This window comes from Lolium perenne, chromosome 1 (assembly GCF_019359855.2).
Source record: "Lolium perenne isolate Kyuss_39 chromosome 1, Kyuss_2.0, whole genome shotgun sequence".
Classification (NCBI taxonomy): domain Eukaryota; kingdom Viridiplantae; phylum Streptophyta; class Magnoliopsida; order Poales; family Poaceae; genus Lolium; species Lolium perenne.
Window position 1 is genome coordinate 216,285,383 of NC_067244.2, and position 23,435 is coordinate 216,308,817.

The window sequence follows — 23,435 nt, forward strand, 5'->3', positions numbered from 1 at the left end:
CGTTTCATCTTCGGACTTCTGGAAGCTTCGTGGAAAAATAGGACCCTGGGCGTTGATTTCGTCCAATTCCGAGAATATTTCCTTACTAGGATTTCTGAAACCAAAAACAGCAGAAAACAACAACTGGCTCTTCGGCATCTCGTTAATAGGTTAGTGCCGGAAAATGCATAATAATGACATATAATGTGTATAAAACATGTGAGTATCATTATAAAAGTAGCATGGAACATAAGAAATTATAGATACGTTTGAGACGTATCAGCATGCATCTCCTTCAAAGTGCCGAACAATAGTATGGACGAGGCATCACGCTTCAAGTCGGCTTTGGTTGCCTTGTGGCCGCGAGGACGACTTGCACGAGAAGCGGAGCTACCGCAAGGCTGCCCACCATCAAGGTCAATGACCGTGAGATCTTTGGCGGTCTTGTTGCCAGTCAAGGTCGCCATGTACCCCTCGTACCCCTCCTGGAACTTGGGGGTGCCTTGCTAGAGCAAAGCAAGATAACAATGATAAACATAGGTGCAAACATTGGATGACTAAGTCGAGGTTAAGAATCATACCAAGTCCTTCACACCCATGCCACTAACGGGGATCCGCTTCACGTGTTCATACGCCGCCTGGAACTTGTTGCATTCCGTTTGAATTGCTCCCCACCTCTTTTGGAGCGATGTCTCGCTGCGGTTGCTCTCAAATGGCTCCTGTCCGTATTTGCGATGTTCATGGAAGTACTCGAAGATCCGGCGCCAGAATGCGGTCCCCTTCTGCTCGGCACCCGTCAATGCATCTTGCCCGGCGGTCAACCATCCATCGACGAGCACGTTGTCCTCCTTCTCCGTGTAGTTGCTGGTTCTTTTGCTTACGCGGCGACCTCGAGCTTGTGCAGCTGCGGCTTGCGTGAGCTCCTGGCCGAACAACGGCTCGTCCTCGATGTTAATGCTGCCGGGACAGGCAGTGCTGTCCTGCTATGTGTCAATGGGAGGTGGCTGGGGAGCCTGCTCGGTTGAAGCATAGGGCATGGTCATCAGCATTGTCTGCGTGTAGGACGGAGGGGCCTGCGCGGTGGACGATGCCGGCATCGGAGGCGGCGCGCGCTCGGCCGACAAATCGTCGAGCAGGTTGCGTGCTCCGGCCATCGCTGCTGATCCTATGTGCTTGGGGCCTTTGGAGTTCGCCGGCGCACAGTTCAGGTCAATGGACGAAGGAGACGGCCCCGTGAAGGACTCGCCCACCTCCGGTGACCCATCCCATGACGGGTACGCGTACCGCGCCGACTGCGGCCCCAATTCCTGCGCGACGGGCGTGTACCCAAACGGGGCAGTCGGCAGGGATGTCGACCTTGGAGGAAGGGGCCGGGTCACGGACGGGGCCGAGCTCCCCCCCGAGGCCGTGCCGGCGCCCGGGAGGATCGAGTGCTGAGCGAGCGCTGCGTGGCTGTAAAAGAGCATGGCATGCTCTTTCATGACGTTCGCCTTCGCCTCCGTCTTGAGTTGGAGGAGCTGCTCCGCCACCCGCTGCCGCTCCTCCGCGGCAGCGAGATCCCTCTTCCGTTGCTCGAGCGCCCTGCGGCGCTCGCCCCGCTTCTTGCTCTCGATCTTCCTCTGCTCCGCGGTGAGGTTGGGCTTCGCCTTCTTCGTTGCCTGCCCGGCCTCCACCACCACCGGAGCGTCCAGTTCAGGAGCCTCCGACACGGGAGGAGCGGCAACGTCCTCGAGCAGTGCCTCGTCTCCGATGGTGGCGGTGCAGGCGGTGGCGGCGGCAGTCGCTTCGTCGGCCATCTCTAGATTTTGGGAGTGGAGTGGAGTGTTTCTGTTTTGGGAGACAGACAGGCGGGCCAGGGGCGGACAAGGGGTGGACGCGAGCGGCCAGCATTCGGCGTCCGCGGCCACGCAAACTTGCCCCAGATTTGGGCCGGGTTTGGATCGTCCCGGACACCGTGGCCATCCATTTTAGGGATGGGTCCGCACGCTGAGCCGCGTTTTTGTCCGACTCGACCCATCCGGACGCGCGGGTGCGGTTTGGGTCGCCCCGTTGGAGATGCCCTCAGGGCTCTATTCGGAGCGGATGGCGTCCGTGTCACAGCGGGATCGGTCGAGTTTATGATGACGGGATAGCTACGCAGCTACCCGGTGAGGCAGGTCGGTAAGCGATGGACTGATGAGATACTGTTTTCTGGTAAGCGCCCATGCATTAATAGAGGTCGGGCTAGTTAGCTAGCAACCGTGAACCACCGCAGGTTTGGTAGCCCTGCACATCCCTCCGATTCGATCTGTCCAGATGATCAACGCTGCATGTACAGATTACAGATGTACTTGCCGCACGCACGTCCTGGACCGTGCCCTTAACTCCCACGATCGACCGATCAGGCGATCAGTGTCTGCCTGGTTGGTTCACCATCGCCACGTCTCGCATTTGCGTTGCTCCAACCCATCGGGCAAGGAGGGTAGCTAGCTCTAGATGCAGCTACTAGATACTGGTCCGATCGCGGCCAAGACAGTTCGCGTTGGCTAATTAAGCCGGCCGGTTAATGAGTTCTCATTTGACTCGGCACCAACTGAACAGGTGGTAGAGAATGATCACAAACCACCCGTGTGCCTACCTCCTCTCCTCCTACATTTGCAGCGGACGCGATCTGATGTATCCATGGATGTGTGTTCGCGGCTGTCTTGTCTGGCTCGCTGTCTGTGATGCAGTTTGCACATGTGTGATAGTTCAGAGAGGCCATTTATTCGGCGCGTATTGGAGGATGGCCGATGAGTACTGCCTACTGCCAACCGATTAGTTTGGTGCTGCTCCAAGCTGTGGCACGTCAGTAGTTCATGACCAAGTCACGTCGCACCTGCCCGTGTTAGAGTTAGAGTTGCTCTAACACGGGCGCTAAATTCCGAACTCTAAAATATCGACAACGCGAATATATACATGCCGAAACCGACGAAGCGCAGACCAGACCACCATACTCGGAACTGAAGAATTCGAAAAACATTGTTCCCGGGAGGTTTTAAACACCAACTATTCCAGTTCGTCCCTACATTCTTCGCGATTCAAGTTCATGAGATACTTTATACAAACGCAAAATCAGCACGGACGCAAATTAAAACCTACCGCAACACTAATTTACGAAAATTCGGCCTTGGGATACCTCACCGGGGCGGTGAGCTACTCTGAGTCGAGGTCAATGACCTCCTTCTTCACGCGGTGAATGGCGAGCTCCTTCTGGAATGCTTCGTACACCTGCACCTAGGCGATGTCCCGGTGCTCCTCGTCCTCCTTGCGCTGCCGTGTCGTCGCAGCCTCTCCGCTCCGAGTGGCGCCGCTGCTTCTCCAATGCCGCGCGCTCGGCTTTGTCGTTGTCGACGTAGTCCGCCTCGTTGACATTCTTCATAGGTGCTGGTGCTTCTTTGTCCTCCACCATTGTGTCACAATCATCTTCGGAGGGGGTGGGGGAGCGATGACGGCGACACGAGGAAGAATATGTTCCCTCCTACGCGTTGTGGGGGTACACGCGGAGAGGCGGTGTGAGCCCGCGGTTCGTCCATTTCTTCACAACACACTTCTTCATGCGTGCTCTTCAGTGGGGTTGCCGCGGGAGCTTCCGCCGCGTCGCGGGGATGCGCTGTCGGCTCCAATATCCGGTCGCCCACCTGTCCGAATACTCTGCGCCTAAACATCGCGGAGCGGTGGATGCGCGGGAATTGCTCACCGAAGGAATCCTAGGGTGGCAGCGAAGCAGTGGATGCGGCGGTGCGGAAATAAGAATTTAGCATGTTTCTGCCGCATAGACCGCTATATATAGCGTGGGTGAGTGTGAGTTATCGAGGCACTGTAAACTATTTATGGGCCGATTCGTGGATACAGGATCTTATCGGCGGGTCAAATGGAGGCAAAGCTGTAAACCCTCCAAACTTTTACAGTATTTTTTAAGCTTGTTTTAGCGTATATGCCAGAGTTGCTCTGAACTCGGCTGCCTGGAATGAGTTTTTGTTGCGCTTGCTACTACGCGCACGTGCTTCAGTAGTTCAGTTAGTTCTCGATGGAGGCCTTTGGGTCATTGGGTGACAGAAAACTACTCCGTAGGATAAGCTGATCGCGTTGGAGTTCTCTCCACACGTCGATGAGTCTCTTGCACCATGAGCTGATCGAGATGCCAAGTTGCAGCTCGATGGCATGGAAAACTCTGCACTTCCTTTCTTTGTTAGCTACACACACGAGCAGCATCCTGGCCCTCTGATTGCTGCCGCCGATCGATCAGATAAGCAACGACTTGGGAGGCCTCTCGCGCGTGCATGCATATGCATCTGCACCCTACCGCGCGCGCGTGGAGCGACTTGGAGCCGCAAGACTCTCTGCCCCGCCCGCCATTGCTTTCGCCCACCATGCTCCCGATTTCGTTTTCTCCCCTCTGCTCGTGCTCCCAACGTACCGCTGACTCCCTTTACACCGATCCATTTCGTTGCTGTCGGATTCAGTCCATCTACTCGAATCGCCATTCTCCAAGGCCTCCGATCGAAGAAAGCACCGGCTTCCGACCCGTCCATGTCTCGCCAAGATCGCCCATGATATCTACTAGCGGCGTGTCTAGCTTGCGAGAGAAACAAACGCGGTGTTATGTTCAGCTCCCCTTCCTCCAACTTGACTTGATCGCTTTACGGCGAGCACTTTGGGCATGCTCGATCCGCAGGCAACAACGACTTGGACGGTTGGACACGATCCATTCCTTCCTCCATGCTTGAGCGCACAGGTACACTCCGTGTCGCTGACTGAGTACAGTCGGAATTAAGTTTAGATTAGTTTCAACCAATCATCGGTTGATGAAGGAACGACAGAGAAGAAAAAAAGAGTGAAATACATCAATGGTCCTAGAAGTTAGCGGTGATGTCGAGAAAGGTCCTGAAACTCATGAAATGCATCAAAACAGTCCCAGAACTTGTCCACAATGTTTACATACGATCCTAGATACGTATACAAGTGACGTGGCAATGCAAGTGGACCAATTGAGACGGTCCTGGATGGCCCACGGGCCACGACGGCCGCGCGTTGTGCACGAATTCGCGATACGATGTACTGGCTCGAGCATGCGTGAGCGCCGCGATAGATTTACACCTTTTACACAAGGCAAATCGAATTTACCATTTATTTTCATCCGTCAGCTAGGTAGCCTCTTTTTCGCTGAATCCATCCGCTCCTCAACGTGAACAACAAAACGCATCTACTTCTATCTACTTGTTTTCTTTTTGAAGCAAATGCACTTCTATCTACTTCAGCCCGCCGGCTCCGCAAATTGCTTGGGTTTCTTTTTTTCTTTCTTTTCAAATTTAGAAATAAATACATCATCAGTTATGCACGTAGACGTACATGCGTACGTACGTGCTGTGTAAATGTATGCCAAACATGAATCCATAGGTGGTTCCTCGCCGGCGCCGAATCGTCGGTTCCCTCGCCCTTGGCCGGCCGCTCCGGCGGCGGGAGGACGGGGGAACCCGATTCGCGTCGTGTATATAGTGTGAGTTGGCCTAGGGGTCCCAGCCGGCGGCGTCGGGGTGGAGGCGGCGCAACCGGAGTGGTTTTGCAGGTGGTGGTCTCTCCCCTCGACGGCGGAGCTCGCTGGAGTTCGGGCGTCGATCTACTACCTCGTCGACCTGGTGGTACTGCGGTGCTGCCCGGGTCGTCTTCCCCATCGCCGGGTACCGCGGGACGGCGGATCTGGCTTTCGAAGTTCTGCAAGGTGTTGGTGTTGTTCAGCGCAGCGACGACGGCGGCCTCCGGTGTAGATCCTTCGGGATCGGTGCTCGGGGACTTCCCGCTGGCTTGGGGATGCTCCCGATCCATGGCTAGGACGTCGCACTGTTTTAGTCTCGGGTCAAACGGAACATTTAGTCCAGGTTGGAGATACCAACCGGGACTAGAGGGGTTGTAATAGGCTGCGGTTGGTGGATCGTTTTTTTACCTTTGTAAAGTACAAAAGAAAATGATAGAAAATTTAAAATAAAAAATCCTTTTAGATGTAGGTAGGTCAGGTAATCTAGTTATTATGAAAAATAACAAACATAAAATAATAGACATGGGTGACAATTTCTGGGACCGTTTTGATGCATCTTCTTAGTTTCAGGATCTTTCCAGACATAGTCGGTAACTTCACGGACTGTTGTTGCATTTCACTCAAGAAAAAAACCACGAATAAAGACGAGAGGCGATCGAGACTAAGGGTTTTCCTGCCTCCCGTGGGTGTTGCCGCCGATCTGCCTCGCCTCCTGTTGCTTCGGAGCCATGGAAGCGCGGTGGATCACTGCACTTGTTTGCGAGAGGGCCATATTTTTTCTTGTTTTCTCCGTTTGTTTACGGTTCGTGTCTTATTTAGTAAGACGTGGCGGTGTCGACTTCCTGAAAAAGGAATAAAGCCCTTCACTTGCAGCCTCTGTTTCGGTGATGCGTCTAGCCTCGTCAGAGGGCATGCGGAGGTTTCTGTCCGGCGAATCTCACCGGACTCGTTGTGTTCCTTCTGATCTACGTTTCTTTTCGTCTGATGCTCTCGTGCGTTGGTCCTTTGGGAGCTTAGCACAACAAATTCCTGGTCGTGTACTACAACACACTCTACTGCCATAAGCTTTGCGCGACGCCAATGAGAGAGGGGCGAGGACGAAGGGCGCCTTTGGGTCATTCAAGTGCTTAGTTGTCGCTAATTGGTCCAAAGACCGTTTTATGACTTTTGGATTTTCTTGTACTCTTGGTGAGGATTATGAATATTTTGGTGTTTTTTTTAAAAAAAAAAACCGTGCATGTCTCGCCTCGGTCACCCATGAATCCAGTTACCTACAGTACGTACAAGCTCGGTAGAGAAAACACGAGGTGTCATGTTCAGCTCCCCTCCCTCAAACTTCGATAATCCTACACCTACGGATTGCACTTACGGAATACGCTTACGGATGCAACGTGGTCACGTTCATTAGGCTGCTCATAGTGGGGAGTATCATAAGGTGGTGTCATGCATAAGTTACTAGTCTATGTTACTACCTTCATAGTGGAAAGTAACTTAGAGATGGTATCATGCAAAGTCTCATTTATTTGTTAGTAGACTCATTTTATCTTGGGGTGTGTGATGTTATGGTAACATAGCTAGTTACCACCTCCCTCTCTTTCTTCATTTATTGCTATGCCATGTCACCAAAATACCTTGAAATGTGTGATGTTACTACCTAAGTTACTCCCACTATGAGCAGTCTTACAACTGATCTGGTGTGGTTGATCCTAAAAATGCGGATGCCAACCTATGGTTGATTGCCATCTCATTCCGTAAGCTAATCCGTACGAAATTGTGCCCGTAAGTGTAGTATTACTCCTCAAACTTGACTACTGCTAGATCGCTTTACACGGGCCAGTTTTGGGATGCGCGATCCACGGGCAACGACGACTAAGCTTGGACACGACAGATTCCTGCAGAATGAGTACACTCCGTGCCGTTGACTGAGTACTACACTCGGGAAATAAGCTTGGAGGACGAGAAGCTCCCAAATAATCACTTCTTTTTTCTTCTGTAGAACTGGTCAGCACGATCGTCTGCTCTATCCTCCATCTCTCCGGTCTCCATGCATGGCGTGGTCGGGGAGCCGTCGACCCAACCCAACGCCACGACCAAATTAAGCGGTGCCGGACGTAAAGGGGCAAACCAAAGAAAGGCTCCTTTCTTTAGCGTACGAAAAAGGGTAGCTTGGCACGTTAGTTTTGACCCGGGCGGCAGCACAGCACGGCTTTATACACTAGCTGATGATTCTTTATCGGATCCGAGCTGAGGTGACCTAGGCCACTCTACCAAACTCGACCTAAACTTGTAACCGGATACACGTTACCTACCCCCAAAGTCCTAAATTATTGAGCCTTTCTAGAAGATGGTGATGCGCGCGGTAGTAGGATGTTTGTGCAACTGCCGCGCGTAAAGGTTGGTACGTCGTTCCGCTTGCCGAAGCTTCGGTTCGAGCCATGGCTCGTCAAGGTAGCTTTGGAGATCAGCTGAACTGGAGCATCGCCACAGGCGCACCGAATGCATTCCCTAACGGTCCTTCGAGGCGCCCACTTGAAAACAGGCTGCAGGGCGGATTAACGCCCGCCTGCGTATGAGAGTAAGCGGGCCGCGGCCCAACTGATTTTTATTTTTTCTTTAGTTCTTTTCCTGGTTTGGTCGGTTTTCTGCTGGTTTTCATTTTTCCTTTTTTCTATTTTACGTTTTTTTTTGCTTTTTTGTTTTTCTGTTTTTTTTTAAATTTGACAAATTTTAAATTTGAGCATATTTTAATTTGGAGCAATTTCAAATTTAAGCAAATTCTTAATTTGAGAAAATTTCAAATTTAAACAAATTTTAAATTTGGGCATATTTCAAATTTTGAACACATTTAATGTTTGAACAAATTTTGAATTTAAACAATTGTTTCAAATTTGAACCTTTTTTCAACTTTGGACATTTTTTATAATTTGAAAGGTTTAAAGTCTTATTTTTTCAGAAAAAGCAATAGAAAAAATCGCAGAAGAACATTTCCTTGGGCGGCTGGCCGGCCCAACACGAACGGGCGACGGGGAGCCCTGCGTGTGCTGCTCACGGGAGCAGGCGGCGTATAGGTGCTACCCTCCCACCGTCCGCCCCGAACTGATGCTGGCATTGGGTCGCTTCCAAAACTTTGTTCAGCAAGCCTGCACCTGCTTCGATCCATAAGGGCTGGCTCATGGGCTGCGGCAAGCACGACACCCTGCTCTCTCTCCCCATCCTCGCTTCGACATCGTCTAGTCTGACAATCATAGATGATCGCAAACACCACATAGCCACCGCCAATTCTCCTCACCCACCCTGCCATAGTAGGAAGCCACCCCATCTCCGGATAAGTCATCTACTGCCGCCGCTGTTTGTAGTTTGGGATGACCCCTCATCTCGACCGGCATGTGCAGCTCAACGATGCGGCTTTCCGACCAGCCGACGTTTAAAAGCACCTCATTGCCACCCTTCCCACGACTTGTTTGGCCGAATTTCGAAGTAAAGATGAAGCCAATGTTAGGAATTTTTTCTCCATTTTTTAGTGGAGCGTTCATTTATTTACTTGCTTCGTTGTTCGATCTAGACTATGGGTAGAGATGATGAGATATCTGATGCATCAACTGATGCAAGATGAAGTTGATGATGCCGCCAATGAAGAAGAGAAGTTGATGATCCTATTTTGTCCTCTTCATTTACGACTAAAGATTAGTGCCTCACCTCGGCAGGGATGTTCTAGGCTGGGGAAGAAGAAGAAGAACACGCAACAATGGATGCAGGATGTTGTGATGCTTGGGACCGACTATTTTACCACCCGTCCCCAAAGAGCGCTTCTATCGGCTCTCCAAAACGCACGTGTCAGCATTGTTTCCGGACATAGTTGCAAGGTCGCCAGTGGTGATGCTCTTTACTCACTTTACCGGATAGTATACCAAAAATCAGCTGATCATATGGTGAAGTCTGATCACAGTAGAGCTTGAGTTGAGAAATTTTCCTTGCATTTATGTTGTTTTGGTATATTGTTAGTACTCCAGTATATTGTCTGTCAGTCAATGTGTTGCGTCTTTCTGTCATCCATCCAACACGGGTACGTACCAACTTTCTACTCATAAACAGGAGCATCCAACCGTACCCGCACCTAGCAGCGACGTCTGCCATGGATTTAAAATCCTCAACAAATTCTAGCTACCAAACCGAGTAGTACCAACAAGGGATCAAAAACACGGAGGCTCCACCGCGCAACCGCACCGCCTCCCCCGCCCGCAACCACCACCCAACCCACCCCACCACGTCAAACTCACTACATGCCGCCGAGTCAATGGCGATCGGAGAAGAAGGCCACAACCAACTCGTACCCAGCACGCGCGCAGGCGCCATATATACAGCTCCGCATCCACTCTGCCCGCCTCAGCGACAGGAGCGACCTAGCTGCCTCTGCTCTGCTCTTGCATGCCCGCCCGCCGCCCTGCTGCGAGAGAGGAAGTTTGATTAGCTCCGGTCTGAACGGCATGGGGAGGTCACCGTGCTGCGAGAAGGAGCACACCAACAAGGGCGCCTGGACCAAGGAGGAGGACCAGCGCCTCATCGCCTACATCCGGGCCAACGGCGAGGGCTGCTGGCGCTCGTTGCCCAAGTCGGCGGGCCTGCTCCGCTGCGGCAAGAGCTGCCGCCTCCGCTGGATGAACTACCTCCGCCCCGACCTCAAGCGCGGCAACTTCACCGGCGACGAGGACGAGCTCATCATCCGCCTCCACGCCCTCCTCGGCAACAAGTAAGCCCCTGTTCATCATCCTCCAACACACTCACTGCCGATCGCCGGTCTGTTGCTATTGCATTCTTTGCTGACGACGGGAATGTTTCGTTCAGGTGGTCTCTGATCGCCGGGCAGCTGCCGGGCAGGACGGACAACGAGATCAAGAACTACTGGAACACGCACATCAAGCGCAAGCTCCTCTCCCGCGGCATGGACCCGCACACCCACCGCCCGCTCACGGCCGACGGCGCCAACGCCAACGCCAACGCGCCGTCATATCGCCCGGCGCCGCCGCAGCCCATCGCCGTGCCGGCGAGGGATATGTTAACCATGATGACGAAAACGCCACCGCAGCCGGCGCAGGTCGAGTCTTCGGACGAGGGGAGCAGCGGCGCCACGAGCACGGGCGAGCCGCGGTGTCCCGACCTCAACCTGGACCTGTCCGTCGGCCCGCCGGCGGCCGACACGCCCACCTCGCACTCGCAGCAGCCCATCTGCCTATGCAACCACCTCGGCTTCCACGGCGGGGAGGCGTGCAGCTGCCGCCAGGCCGAGAGCGCGGCCTCCCAGTCCCAGCGCGGGTTCAGATATTTCAGGCCGTTGGAGGAAGGCCAGTACATATGACTGAGATCGACGAGACGGCTGCACCCTAGCTACCGAACTCAACGCCGGGGTTGTGCGCCTCAAGCCTAGCTACCCTCCGCGACCAAAAGCTCGGCTGCACCCTAGCTAAGGTGAGAGGCGTGCCGGCGACTGCTGATGCAGAGATGGCCGACACTAACGGATTGTAATCCGCGTCCAGCCCCGCCAAGATCTGAGAGAGAGCAGGTCGTCATCTTCAATCTTCTTGCCGGCGGCCACCGTCTCGTCGGCGAGTCCCTTCATCTTGGTGAAGTAGGCCGTCGCGAGAAGCTCACCTGTGTCTTGGTGTTGGAGAGCTGCGCGGGCAGTTGAATCACGCACGCTCGGGACTGCGACAAGTACATCTGCTCGATGGCAGTCCACGGGGTGAATCAACCGGCTGATAGAGCCGTTAGATGCACTTAACTGGTGAATCTCGCTGCGAGTCCGATCAATGTAGCAAAAATATTTTGCATGTAGCAATTTTTTCAGACTATCTAGCATCGGTCTGCAACATTTTCTCTAAGTCGCTAAAAAATGGAAAAAAAAAATATTTCTTGATGTTATGGCGCAAAAATGTCAGTGTAGAAAAAAAAATCCCGAACTTAGCAATTTTTCTATATGTGTGTAGCATTTTCTAAAATGTGACACTGTTTTGCAACATTTCTTTGAGAATCAGCCAATTATTCTACAAAAAATTCTCATGTAATATTTTTTTTAATGTATGTATCATTTTCAATTATGCGATATCGCTTTGCAACATTCCTCTACAATACATCCAACATTTTGCCTATCTTATCCAACGTTACATGAACATGCATGTAGCATACACAGAAAAATCATCGTAGTACTTTGCCCTGCTTACACATCAAAAACGCGCAAATGTAGTAAATCGAAACAACATGTGCAGCATCGACCAAAATCCTCCAAAATCAGACCTTCCCCAACGACCATGGAGGCACCGCCATGGTCGATTTTGCCGGTTGCCGGATGAGGCGATGGAGCAGCCCATGTATGTTGGTGGTGGTTCTGACGTAGTTGGACAAGATGCATCATGCTTATTCAGATGAGATGGAGCCGACAGAGGATGTTGATGGCTGTGAAGGCCCAGATTTACTCCAAAGACGAGGAGTCCTCGTCGTTCTATACTAGGGTGTCAGCGGGAGGACATATGGAGGAAGAGACATGGGGAGCCCGGGGGATCTGCAACAGTGGTGAGTCCGTGCTGTTGTGAGAGTTGGGCGCCGGTGATGGAGACCATGGGGGTGGTGACTGAGAACAAAGAGAGAAGAGGAGTGGATCTTGATGAGGAGGAAGGATTGAAGTGGTGGAAGATTGTGCGGCCTAGTCATGCGCATCGGTAAAACCAAACATGTCGCTTTGTGCGGATACATGCGAGAAGAAGGTCGGGAGAGTAAATAACACACGTAACAGGATCGATTGTAGCTACGTCTGGCTGCATTTTGGGTTTTCTATTACGATTTCAACTCACAACTCAAGAACCAAAATTAACAATTTTGTTTGGTAGTATAAATGGGCCCAATTCAAAGCCTGGTCTAAGTAAACTATTTTGTCAACATATTTGCCATTACGTTTCAGAAGCTAGCTGTGAGTTCAATTTCCCATTAAAAAATTAGTGTGATAGAAATATATTGTAACTATGCACTAAAATTTTCAAGTCTTTTTGGGAACTTTGGTTACGAAATTTTGAATTATGCTAGAATTTTGAATGAAACATCCCTAGAGATGGTCTACAAGTCGATTTTCCAGAAACATTGAGGGTAATATATGCTCATATAGGGATCAAATGGACGGGGATATCTTGATCAGCTGATATTATGCTCCGATGGTAATATTTTGAATGGACAACTGCATTCCTATGCCAGAGCTCTTGCTCCAAAATTAAGAGTTCAGAAATAGAAGTACTCAACATACTCCCTCTGTCTAAAATAGGGGTCTTAACTTTTTCTAGACACAAATGTATCTATAACTAAGATGCATCTAGAATTCTAGATACATCCGTATCTCGACAAAACTAAGACCTATTCTTAGATGGAGGGGTACTAAAAACTCAACTGGCGGAGTAGCTTTCTTTGTCCGCCCTAAAAGTATGTAGTGAGAAAGTGGAAGGAGGCGTCAGGTAAGCGCGAAGTTTTCTTTGTCCAATGATTAGAAAACTAGGGAAGTACAGAGTGGAGAAGAACAACATCCATGCCATGCCAACATGGTTGCTCAACGAGAGGAAGCAAAACTAAAAACAATGTGCATCTGATCGCTCTATCGTAACAACCGGCCACTCATTGCAACAAACATTCCCGATGTAGTGGCACATCATTCCATTTGATTCTTCAGGTCTCTGAAGCACATGCCAAGGATATCATCGTAACTAGTAGTAGTAGCAAGGAGCAGTACTAGATTAGTTAACGAGAGACTTGCAGCCAAAGAATCGAACAAGCAGCACCACTAGCACTAGCAACCACTCTATTTTTCAACTAGGAATAATTGTCAGGAAGCGAAGAATTAACCCAATGCACTCATCCATGATCGATCGGTTATGCTGCATGCACAGCATTAGAAAACATAATCCTGGTGGCCTGCCATGATTTGGTCAGCGGACACCTCACGCGCACAGGCCACAGTCTGACGATTCTCCCGGCATCGCAATTCTCCCGACGCGTCACAACGGATCGATCATGCATGATAGGATAACTGCGCAGGTCGGTAAGCGGGCAGCGATCGGCTGCTGATCATATACTGTTTTCTGGTGAGCTCCCATTAATGGAGGGCTAGCTAGCTAGCTACCGTGAACCACCACAAGGTTTGGTAGCGCGCTGCACATCCATGGCTTCGATGTACAGATGTACTTGCCGGCCACACGTCCTGGATCGAGCCCTAACTCACATCACACGATCCATCAGTTCCGTAGCTAGCTACCTGCACCAACTAGACACTGGTCCGATCGCGGCCGGCGTTGGCTAATTAAGCCGGTCGGTTAATGAGTTCTCATTGGACTCGTCACCAACTCTGGTAGAGAATTATCGCGAACCACCCGTGCGCCTACCTCCTCTCCTCCTGCATCTGCAGCAGATGCGATCTGATGTATCCATGGATGTGTGCGGCTGTCTTGTCTGGCTCGCTGTCTAGTTTGCGCATGTGATGGATTTAGTGTAGAGAAGCCATTTATTCGGCGAGTATTGGAGGATGGCCGATGAGTACTGCGTGCTGCCAACCGGTTAGTTCCGTGCTGCTCGCAGTCGAAGCTGTGGCACATCAGCAGTTCTAAAAAACTTAAGTGATTTTTTATTTATATTGTACGTGGATATCACCGGATTGGTATGAAAAAACACTTTCCAATGATATTAATTTTATAGAAACAATTTTATATAGTTAAGTTATTTTTGTCAAAGGAGAAACATGGAAAACAAGAACGCATTATTAATGAAAATGTCTGGGTACATGAATGCGGTTCAGTACAAAGTGCGTTGACCCAGCAGCCAGCACACCACTGCATTTTATAGTGTACAAGTTGTTGATATAACGCTTATAAATGTACCATTTCATAATTATTGCATCCCTCAGAGTAGTATAACAGAAACATCGCGAATCCAATATTACACACTTAATATTACAAGCCAGAAGTGTAAAAACACTTCAAGACCCCCCTCAGACCAATGAGGATTCTTATAAGGCTCGAACTCTAATTTAAGTAACTTAATAACTAATGGTACGACTAAACTAAATACTATGATAGCTCATCAGCCTATCTTATAGTGTTTGATGCTGCTCGGCTAATTTTTTCTAACTAGGTCTTCACTGCTCTTGTTCTCCTTCTAATCCTTCTTATCCGTAGACTAAGCCATAGTCCACCCTACAATGACTCCGGATAGAGCTGGTTCTTCATAGTAGATATCCCCTCTCCTGGATGGTCCTCCAGTAGCCTCCTCTTTACTGATGTCCAAGTCTAGCAAGGGTTTAAGATGTGGGATGAGTACAAGTACTCAATAATTTTAACTTAGGTGTTATATGTAGCCGTTAACCATGAAGTCGTATGCTAATGCATTTTATTCCAAAAAGAACTATGTCCGTCAGTCTTCACAGGTTGCTTAGAACTTTATGGAATTCCTTTCCTGCCGCGTTTGCAATTCCTTCCCGGAATAGGTAGTGACATGACACAATTCTTTACACTCTGCACAGGTGCGTTCCTTTACCCACATGAGACCAACATTCTTGTTACCAACCGGACGTACTTTCCCGTTCATACTTCTCATGTATGGGATCCAACTGCTGACCAAAGCCAATCACTGCTCTTTTCTAGGACCTCACACTCCTGCCCTTTGTAGTTCGTCCTTGGTGCCTACCCACTTTGGGGAATTTCACCCTCGACGCCGTCTATAATCTATCATAGACATCCTAGTATATGACACCCCGTAAATAGGGATGGGAACATTTCTATTTATTCTAAACCAATGGGTTCTCTTAGCCCTCATACTAGACATCCCAAGTCGTATGGAAGGAAAAAAGAAACAATATGGAAGGAAAAAAGAAACAGATGACCTCTTTGTCCCATACCAAGTCACATGGTTAACGCTTTATATACGGTGCAAGAACCACTTGACGACATTCCTTATTAATCATGTATGATATACCAAAATGTAATTGAACCTGCACCATCATCTCATACCATGGTTCATCACCCACCACTTAGTCATATTCATAATGTAGGAAGTAATAATTTGCTTTTCAATGAAAAATGAGAAGAGTAAAAAAATTCCTAATCATGGACATGCGCAAGCGTTAAACTTGCCTTGTGACTGCAAGATGGTGCAGTTCAAAGTCTCAGCTTGACCTTGGACCTCGTGTTCTGAAAAGCAATATTATTGTCCAATAAGACATTGTTTGAAGAAGCAACTTATGCTACCAAGCATAATTATGACATGATTTAGGGTTTGAACTGTTATTTCCCCCTTCTTTGTGTGTTTTACCCAAGAATTATTTATAATAATTCTATTTTAGAGTATTTCGTTATTCCTTCAGGAAATTTAGGAATGTATTGAATGAATTTAATAATTGTCATGATTTTAGTGCTATAGATCTTGTGCTAAAATATTATACTAGTCTTGTCAAATAATTTAGTAAATTTTCATATATTTTCAAAATGACCATTTTGCCCCAAGAGCTTTAAAAATCCCTTGACTTTTTTTAGAAACTCTCAAAACATCCTAAAATCACCTAAATATCATATTTGAACTCCTTGAGTTGTGAGGATTCTAAAAATAATTTTTATTTATTTTTCGGAGTTACTTTTATTTTTGGACTTAATTTTGGTATTTCTTTTAGTTTGTTATAAATAGAAATGGTCCCCACCAGTCAACCCACAAGCTTAACCTGGCCGAACCCGACCCCCTCACTCCCTCACTGCACGCACTCGTGCTCACCTTCATGCGACTCGCATCGCCGCCCGTGTCGCCTCCGTTGTCGCTGCTCGATTCTGGCTAGCTCCGGTGGTTCTGTCGTCGTGGGTCGCCTTCGACTCACGCTTCTCCGCATCGCCTTCTGGTCCAGCTTGATTCGCTCCTCGCGCACTCGCTGCCAACCCTAACCCTAATTAGGATTTCGATTTGGCACTGTTCCACTTTGTCTCTACACGTTGTATTTGACATTAGCTGACCTGGCTTGCACGGTCGACAAAACGAGCTCATTTGTGCTCGGGACGAGAAACACCTCGTCCTATACTAAGTGTTTATTGTGGTATAGCTCGTCCTCCCAGTATAAATCCATTGATATGCTATATATTTTGAATTTGAAAAAACTTAAAATTAAATACCTACATACATATAAATATTTCGAAGGTACGGTATAATTTTGGAGAAAAATATGGTGTATTTTAAGCTATACAAAAAAGATAAATTTCTGACAAATATCTACCACTATACGTAGCCACGATTTTTTTTTTCTATAGGCTCAAAATATAATGTAATTTTTACCGAAACTTCGCACGAATATTCAGAACATGTGTATGTTTTTGTAGAATAAACGTGACAATTTTTTGAAATACAGATATACAATTTTAAATATTTTGAAAACTGAAAACACTGGTGCTCATATGCACCAAATCTGCTTCCATATTGCAGGGAGTACTTTCTTCATTGTTTTTAGTTACAGACGCGAGCATCACAACCCTTTGATTCCGTTGGGTGATCAGATAAGCAACGACTTCGCCTCTCTGCATGAAACATGCATGCACTTCATTTGCACAGCTGATGAGTTCTCCCATCAACGCATCAAGTTGCAATAAGAACCTACCCAACCGCGCGCGCGTGGAACGGCTTGGAGCCGCAGACTTTCTACTCCCGCCGCCATTGCTTTCACCCAAGATGCCCCCCGATTTCTCCCCTGTCCTCGTGCGTTGACCCCCTTTTACACCGATCCTTGTCGTTGCTGTCGGACTCCTTCCATCTCGCCATTTGCCAAGGCCTCCAAAGCCCCGATATCTACTCCTACCTTGCGAGAAAAAACGCGGTGTTATGTTCAGCTCCCCTCCCTCCAACTTGACTTGATCGCTTTACGCCGGCCACTTTTGGCATGGGCGATCCGCAGGGAACGACGACTAGCTTGGAGACGACCGATTCCTGCAGATTTGAGTACACTCCGTGTCAGCTGAATGAGTAGTGAGTACACACTCCTCGAAACAGGATTTTGTCGAGCTTCATAAATAGAGTTAGATACAACCGAACCGATACAAATAGACGAGTTAGCAGACCCTCTTAGAGCATGTCTAACAGACCCCTTAAAACGCCCAACCCCGTAAAATAACCGCCGATATACGGGGTAGAGCTCTACCCGGCCGTCTAGCAGACCCCGTAAATCAACTCCCTGTATCGAATTTTTACAGTTTTGGCTACGGGGCGGCTCCTCGCCCCTTACAAGTGCAGGGTGGGAGGCTGAATACAGGGCCAACCCCTCACCTGTGGCGCGCTGAATTTTCACCAAATTGCAACTGCTTCCGCCATGGGCCCCACTGGAGAAACGTGCGACCACCTCCGCCGCGCCGCCGAGCGTCCGTGGTCGCGCGCTGCAAGGCTGCGGCAGTATTCTCGCGGCGGAAGCGGCCGTGGCGGGCGAGGGCGGACGTGGTGCGAGGGCGGTCGTGGCCAAGGCGATGGCGGGGAGAGGCCGCCATGGCCAAGGCCGTGGCGGCGGGGCGGCCGGCCTCGGCCGGTGGCGGGCGGGTGCCGTGGTGGGCGGTGGAGACGGGGCCGTGGTGGGCGGGCGGCCGGCCCACGGCCGGTGGGCGGCGAGGCGTGGTGGGCGAAGCGACGGGGGCCCCGCGGGCGTGCGCGCCGGCGCGGCGGTGGGTGGCGGCGGCGGTCCCAGGCGGCAGCGGGGCGGCGGCGTATGGCCGGCCGAAGCGAAGCGTGGGCAAAGCGATGAAGTGGAGGAGGAAGAAGGAGAGGAGGAAGAAGGGGAAAAAAGAAAAAAATGATTTGGCATATTCTAGGAATATGCTTTTTTACAGTTTAGGGATACGGGTTCTGCTAGCTTGTCCGAGTTTTCGGCCGGCGAAAAATGAATACAGGGCCCTTTACTCGTGTTTTAAGGGGCGAAAATATACGGGGCCTGTTAGACATGCTCTTACACATCAAATCAAAGATAAACAAAAAAAAGAACAAGAAGACCAAAACTTGCCACCGAAGACACCGGAACTAGACCGAAGGGTACCGGAGCTCCATGACGACGCTCCCAAGAGAGTGACGACAATTCACGCCCCCACAGTTTAGACCAAAAGGTCAAGGGTTTTCACCCAGAACCCTAACACATAGAAGGTGTCCACGACGGCGCCCTCTAGAGGGATACAAAACCTACATGCCTCGCCGTCGTTGGCGTCAAAATGCTGAGCTTTCGCCCGAAAAAAACCTTCGCATGCGTATGATAAATTGGTCCGCCCAGTGCCCCAAGCTCAGCCCTGAAAGGCGACCTGCGAGTTGTCGTTGGTGAAGCGACGGAGCGTCTAGCCCGCTGAGTGAGTACACTTGGAAGTAAGCTAGGACAGTTCAGTGAAGTTCCCAACTAATCACTTCTTTTACTTACAAACAGGTCGGCACTCGGCACGATAAACGTCTGCTCCATGCAAGGCGTGGTAGGGCCTGATTCAACGGGCCAAGGGACCCAACGAAAAGCGGCAAGTTGAGGGACATGGCGTTTCTGCTCACGAGCTCAAATGCTCCTGCGCGTTGATTGGCCATAAGCAGCGTTGGGAGCTGCGCCCATGTATTTTTCTTGGCAAATACAAAAAGCTTGAAATGATGGATACCAACGTGTGTCGTATGCTTTTACTGACAAATACCTGCAACTTTACCATCGCATCATGCACCGGCTAGCCCGGAGTAAATGTCGCGCCACAGGTCAACCAAGGCACTGGGACCACTAGAAATAAATAATAGCAACAGTGGCTTGTCCGTGCATCTGCTCTTCGCCCCTTCCGCACCACCTGCCTGCGAGTTTTTTAATGTCTCTCATTACTGTAGCAAGAAATACCAGCCGGCAAGGGAGGTTCAGCGTATCAACAAGTTGAAATCATTTGCTATATTTGGATTACGGAGCCAGTGCATGTGTGGGTGCACTATGTTTTAGACGGACGGGATGGTGTCAATTATTACTATGTCAGAAAAGTTACCAACTCAGTCGCATGTGAGTTTTGACCTTTGTCCATCAAATACAAGAACTATACATAGACAAATACATGGCTCAGGTCGCATTTGATTGGCTGGGTGGGCAGGAGCAGATGAGCCCGAGTTCAGTTTTGCATTTCCGCAAGTTGAGCCTCCTTTCTTTAGAATTAGCACAAAAAAGCTTATTTTCTTTAGCGTACAGAAAGGGTAGCTTGGCACGTTAGTTTTGACCACGGAAGCGCAGAAGGTGATTCTTTATCGGATCCGAGCTGAGGTGAGCTAGCCCACTCTACCAAACTCGACCTAAACTCGTAACCGGATACACGTCACCTACCCAAAGTCCTAAATTATTGAGCCCTTCTAGAAGAAGATGATGCGGTAGAAGGATGTTGTGCAACTGCCGCGCATAAAAGGTTGGCCGGCCTATCAGCTCGCGCTTGGTCGTTCTGCGTGCCGAAGCTTCGGTTGCTCTATGGCTCGTCAGGTAGCCTAATTTGGAGAGCTAAGAGCATCTCCGATCGCGTCCCCCGAACAGCGTCGGATTGAGCGTTTGGGGGACGTGTTTTATTCGTGCCGCGTTTAGGAACGTCGCTTCGCAGTCGCGTCCCCCAAACAAAATTCCCAAATAAATATAGTACACGGAAATAAAGGTTTTCATTCAAATTTGATTATATATTACAAAGTTTGAATGAAAACGGCTACATTTCATGTAAACCCTAGCCCACTGACCGCCCGGCGGTGCGTTCGACGGTCCTGCCCCGTCGTCGCCTCCCCTTCGCCGCAGCTCCTGCTGCGCGCGTCGCCTCTCCATGCGTAGGGCGGTGGCCAGACACCGATGCTCCAGCAGCGCGTCGTCGCCTTCCCTCCCCTGGTAGGCCGCCTGGAGGGAGAGCTCGACTGCGCGGTGAATCTGCGCCTCTTCGCGGGCATGGGCGACGTCATGGAGCTTCTTCTCCGACTCGAAGGACTCGACGAGCGCGCGTTGCTGATCGGCCGTCTCGTCCGGGTGCGGCCCGTCATCGTCAGACCACTCGAACTCGTCGTGGGTCGTCGTCCTCCACCTTGGTCTCTTCCTCCTCCGCCTCAGCCTCTTCCTCCTCCATTGGCGCCTTCTCCTCATCCGTTGGCGCCTCCATCATCGCCGCCGCCAACGCGTCGGCCTCCACCGCCAACTCCTCCGCCCGCCTCCCCCAGGCCGCCTCCATTACCGCCAGCGCCGCCTCCCACTGCTGACGCTCCTCCGCCGCCAGCTGCTGCTGGCGCTCGATCGCCTCCCGCCGCCGACATCGATCGCCACCCACCTTTCACGGTACTACGCCTCCCACTCCTCGCACTGGCGCTGACGCTCATCATGATGGGGTTCGTAGCATAGAAAACAAAAAATTCCTACCGCAAGACGAATAAATCCAAGATCTAATCTATGGAACACCCAAGATCTAATCTACAAGATCGGAGCAACGAGATTGATATGAGACTAACCCTCGAAGATTTCCAAAGCCTACGAGATTAGATCTCGTTGTTGGTGTAGACGATCATCCCCAGTGCTGCAATCCGGCAGCACTTCCGTACTCGGTCGCGCGTACGGTGTCGATGAAGCCCCTTCCTCTCCCCGTTCCAGCGGGCAGCGGAGGTGTGGTAGATCTCCATGGAATCCGAGCAGCACGACGGCGTGGTGGTGGTTGATGTGTACGCACGCTTCTATTCCTGTAGACAGTGTTGGGCCTCCAAGAGCAGAGGTTTGTAGGACAGCAGCAAGTTTCCCTTAAGTGAATCACCCAAGGTTTATCGAACTCAGGGAGGTAGAGGTCAAAGATATCCCTCTCAAGCAACCTTGCAATTACGATACAAGAAGTCTCTTGTGTCCCCAACACACCTAATACACTTGTCAGATGTATAGGTGCACTAGTTCGGCGAAGAGATAGTAAAACACAGGTGGTATAGATGGTGGTAATATTGCAGGAAGTAAAGATGCAGTAAAACAGTAAACAAGCGATGTTTGCAGTATTTGGAAACAAGGCCTAGAGATCATACTTTCACTAGTGGACACTCTCAACATTGATCACATAACAAATAAATAACTTCTCCTCACTTGTGCTACATACACCCTCTTGTTGGATAACAAACACCATTCATTGTGTACGGCTACAAGAGCTCCCTCAAGCCGGAGTTAACAAGCTCCACAACATTCGGAGTTCATATTTAAGTAACCTCTAGAGCATAATAGACCGCTGCAATTTAGACCGAGTACTAACATAGCATACACACCGTCACCAATAAGCTATGAAAGGGGGAATATATCACATCAATACTATCATAGTAATAGTTAACTCCATAATCTACAAGAGATTACAATCATAACCTACGCCAAGTACTACATGATGCACACACCGTCACCTTTACATCATGAAGGAGGAATAGACTACTTTAATAACATCACTAGAGTAGCACATAGATTAATAGTGATACAAAGCTCATCATATGGATCTCAATCATGTAAAGCAGCTCATGAGATCATTGTATTGAGGTACATGAGAGAGAGATTAACCACATAGCTACCGGTAGATCCCTCAGCCTCGGGGGAGAACTACTCCCTCCTCATCATGGGAGACAGCAACGGCGATGAAGATGGCGGTGGTGTCGATGGAGATGACTCCGGGGGCAATTCCCCGTCCCGGCGGCGTGCCGGAACAGAGACTTCTGTCCCCCGAAACGGAGTTTCGCGATGGCGGCGGCGTCCCTGGAGTCTTTCTGGAGTTTCGTCAAATTCCGAGAATATTGCCCGAACAGCCTTTCTGGAACCAAAAACAACAGAAAACAGGAACTGGCACTACGGCATCTTGTTAATAGGTTAGTTCCAGAAAATGCATAAAATCATTATAAAGTGTGAGCAAAACATGTAGATATTGTCATAAAACTAGCATGGAACATCAGAAATTATAGATACGTTGGAGACGTATCAAGCATCCCCAAGCTTAGTTCCTACTCGCCCTCGAGTAGGTAAACGATAACAAGAATAATTTCTGAAGTGACATGCTACTAACATAATCTTGATCATACTATTGTAAAGCATATGAGATGAATGAAGTGATTCAAACCAATGGTAAAGATAATGATTAAACAACTGAATCATTCAGCAAAGACTTTTCATGAATAGTACTTTCAAGACAAGCATCAATAAGTCTTGCATAAGAGTTAACTCATAAAGCAATAGATTCTTAGTAGAAGGTTTTGAAGCAACACAAAGGATGATTAAGTTTCAGCAATTGCTTTCAACTTCAACATGTTTATCTCATGGATAGTTGTCAACATAAAGCAATATAACAAGTGCAATAGGTAAACATGTAAGAATCAATGCACACAGTTGACACAAGTGTTTGCTTCTAAGATAGAAAGAAGTAGGTAAACTGACTCAACATAAAGTAAAAGAATGGCCCTTCGCAGAGGGAAGCATGAATTACTATTTTTGTGCTAGAGCTTTTCATTTTGAAAACATAGAAACAATTTTGTCAACGGTAGTAATAATTCATATGTGTTATGTATAAGACATCCTATAAGTTGCAAGCCTCATGCATAGAATACCAATAGTGCTCGCACCTTGTCCTAATTAGCTTGGATTAACACGGATTATCATTGCATAACATATGTTTCAACCAAGTGTCACAAAGGGGTACCTCTATGCCGCCTGTACAAAGGTCCAAGGAGATAGATCGCATTTGATTTCTCTTTTTTGATAGATCTCATCTTAGGACATCCATACCGGGACAACATAGACAACAGATAATGGACTCCTCTTTAATGCATAAGCATTCAACAACAGATAATATTCTCATAAGAGATTGAGGATTGATGTCCAAACTGAAACTTCCACCATGATTCATGGTTT

The 23,435-nt window shown here is 49.3% G+C and overlaps 1 protein-coding gene across 1 annotated transcript; it reads left to right on the forward strand.

Moving 5' to 3' along the window:
- Nucleotides 1–9,826: 9,826 nt before the first annotated feature.
- LOC127324049 (myb-related protein 308) lies at nt 9,827–11,409 on the forward strand. The gene is made up of 2 exons (XM_051352151.2): nt 9,827–10,280; nt 10,376–11,409. Exons 1-2 carry the CDS (start codon nt 10,018–10,020, stop codon nt 10,884–10,886), a joined length of 774 nt encoding a protein of 257 aa, XP_051208111.1. The 5' UTR covers nt 9,827–10,017; the 3' UTR covers nt 10,887–11,409.
- The last annotated feature ends 12,026 nt before the right edge of the window (nt 11,410–23,435 follow it).

What these genes read in the sequence shown, in the direction of transcription:
- LOC127324049 (XM_051352151.2), top strand. Translation starts at nt 10,018, where the DNA reads ATGGGGAGGTCACCGTGCTGCGAGAAGGAGCACACCAACAAGGGCGCC. An exon ending in CACGCCCTCCTCGGCAACAA is followed by an intron (nt 10,281 to 10,375) that starts GTAAGCCCCTGT and finishes TGTTTCGTTCAG; the next exon opens with GTGGTCTCTGATCGCCGGGC.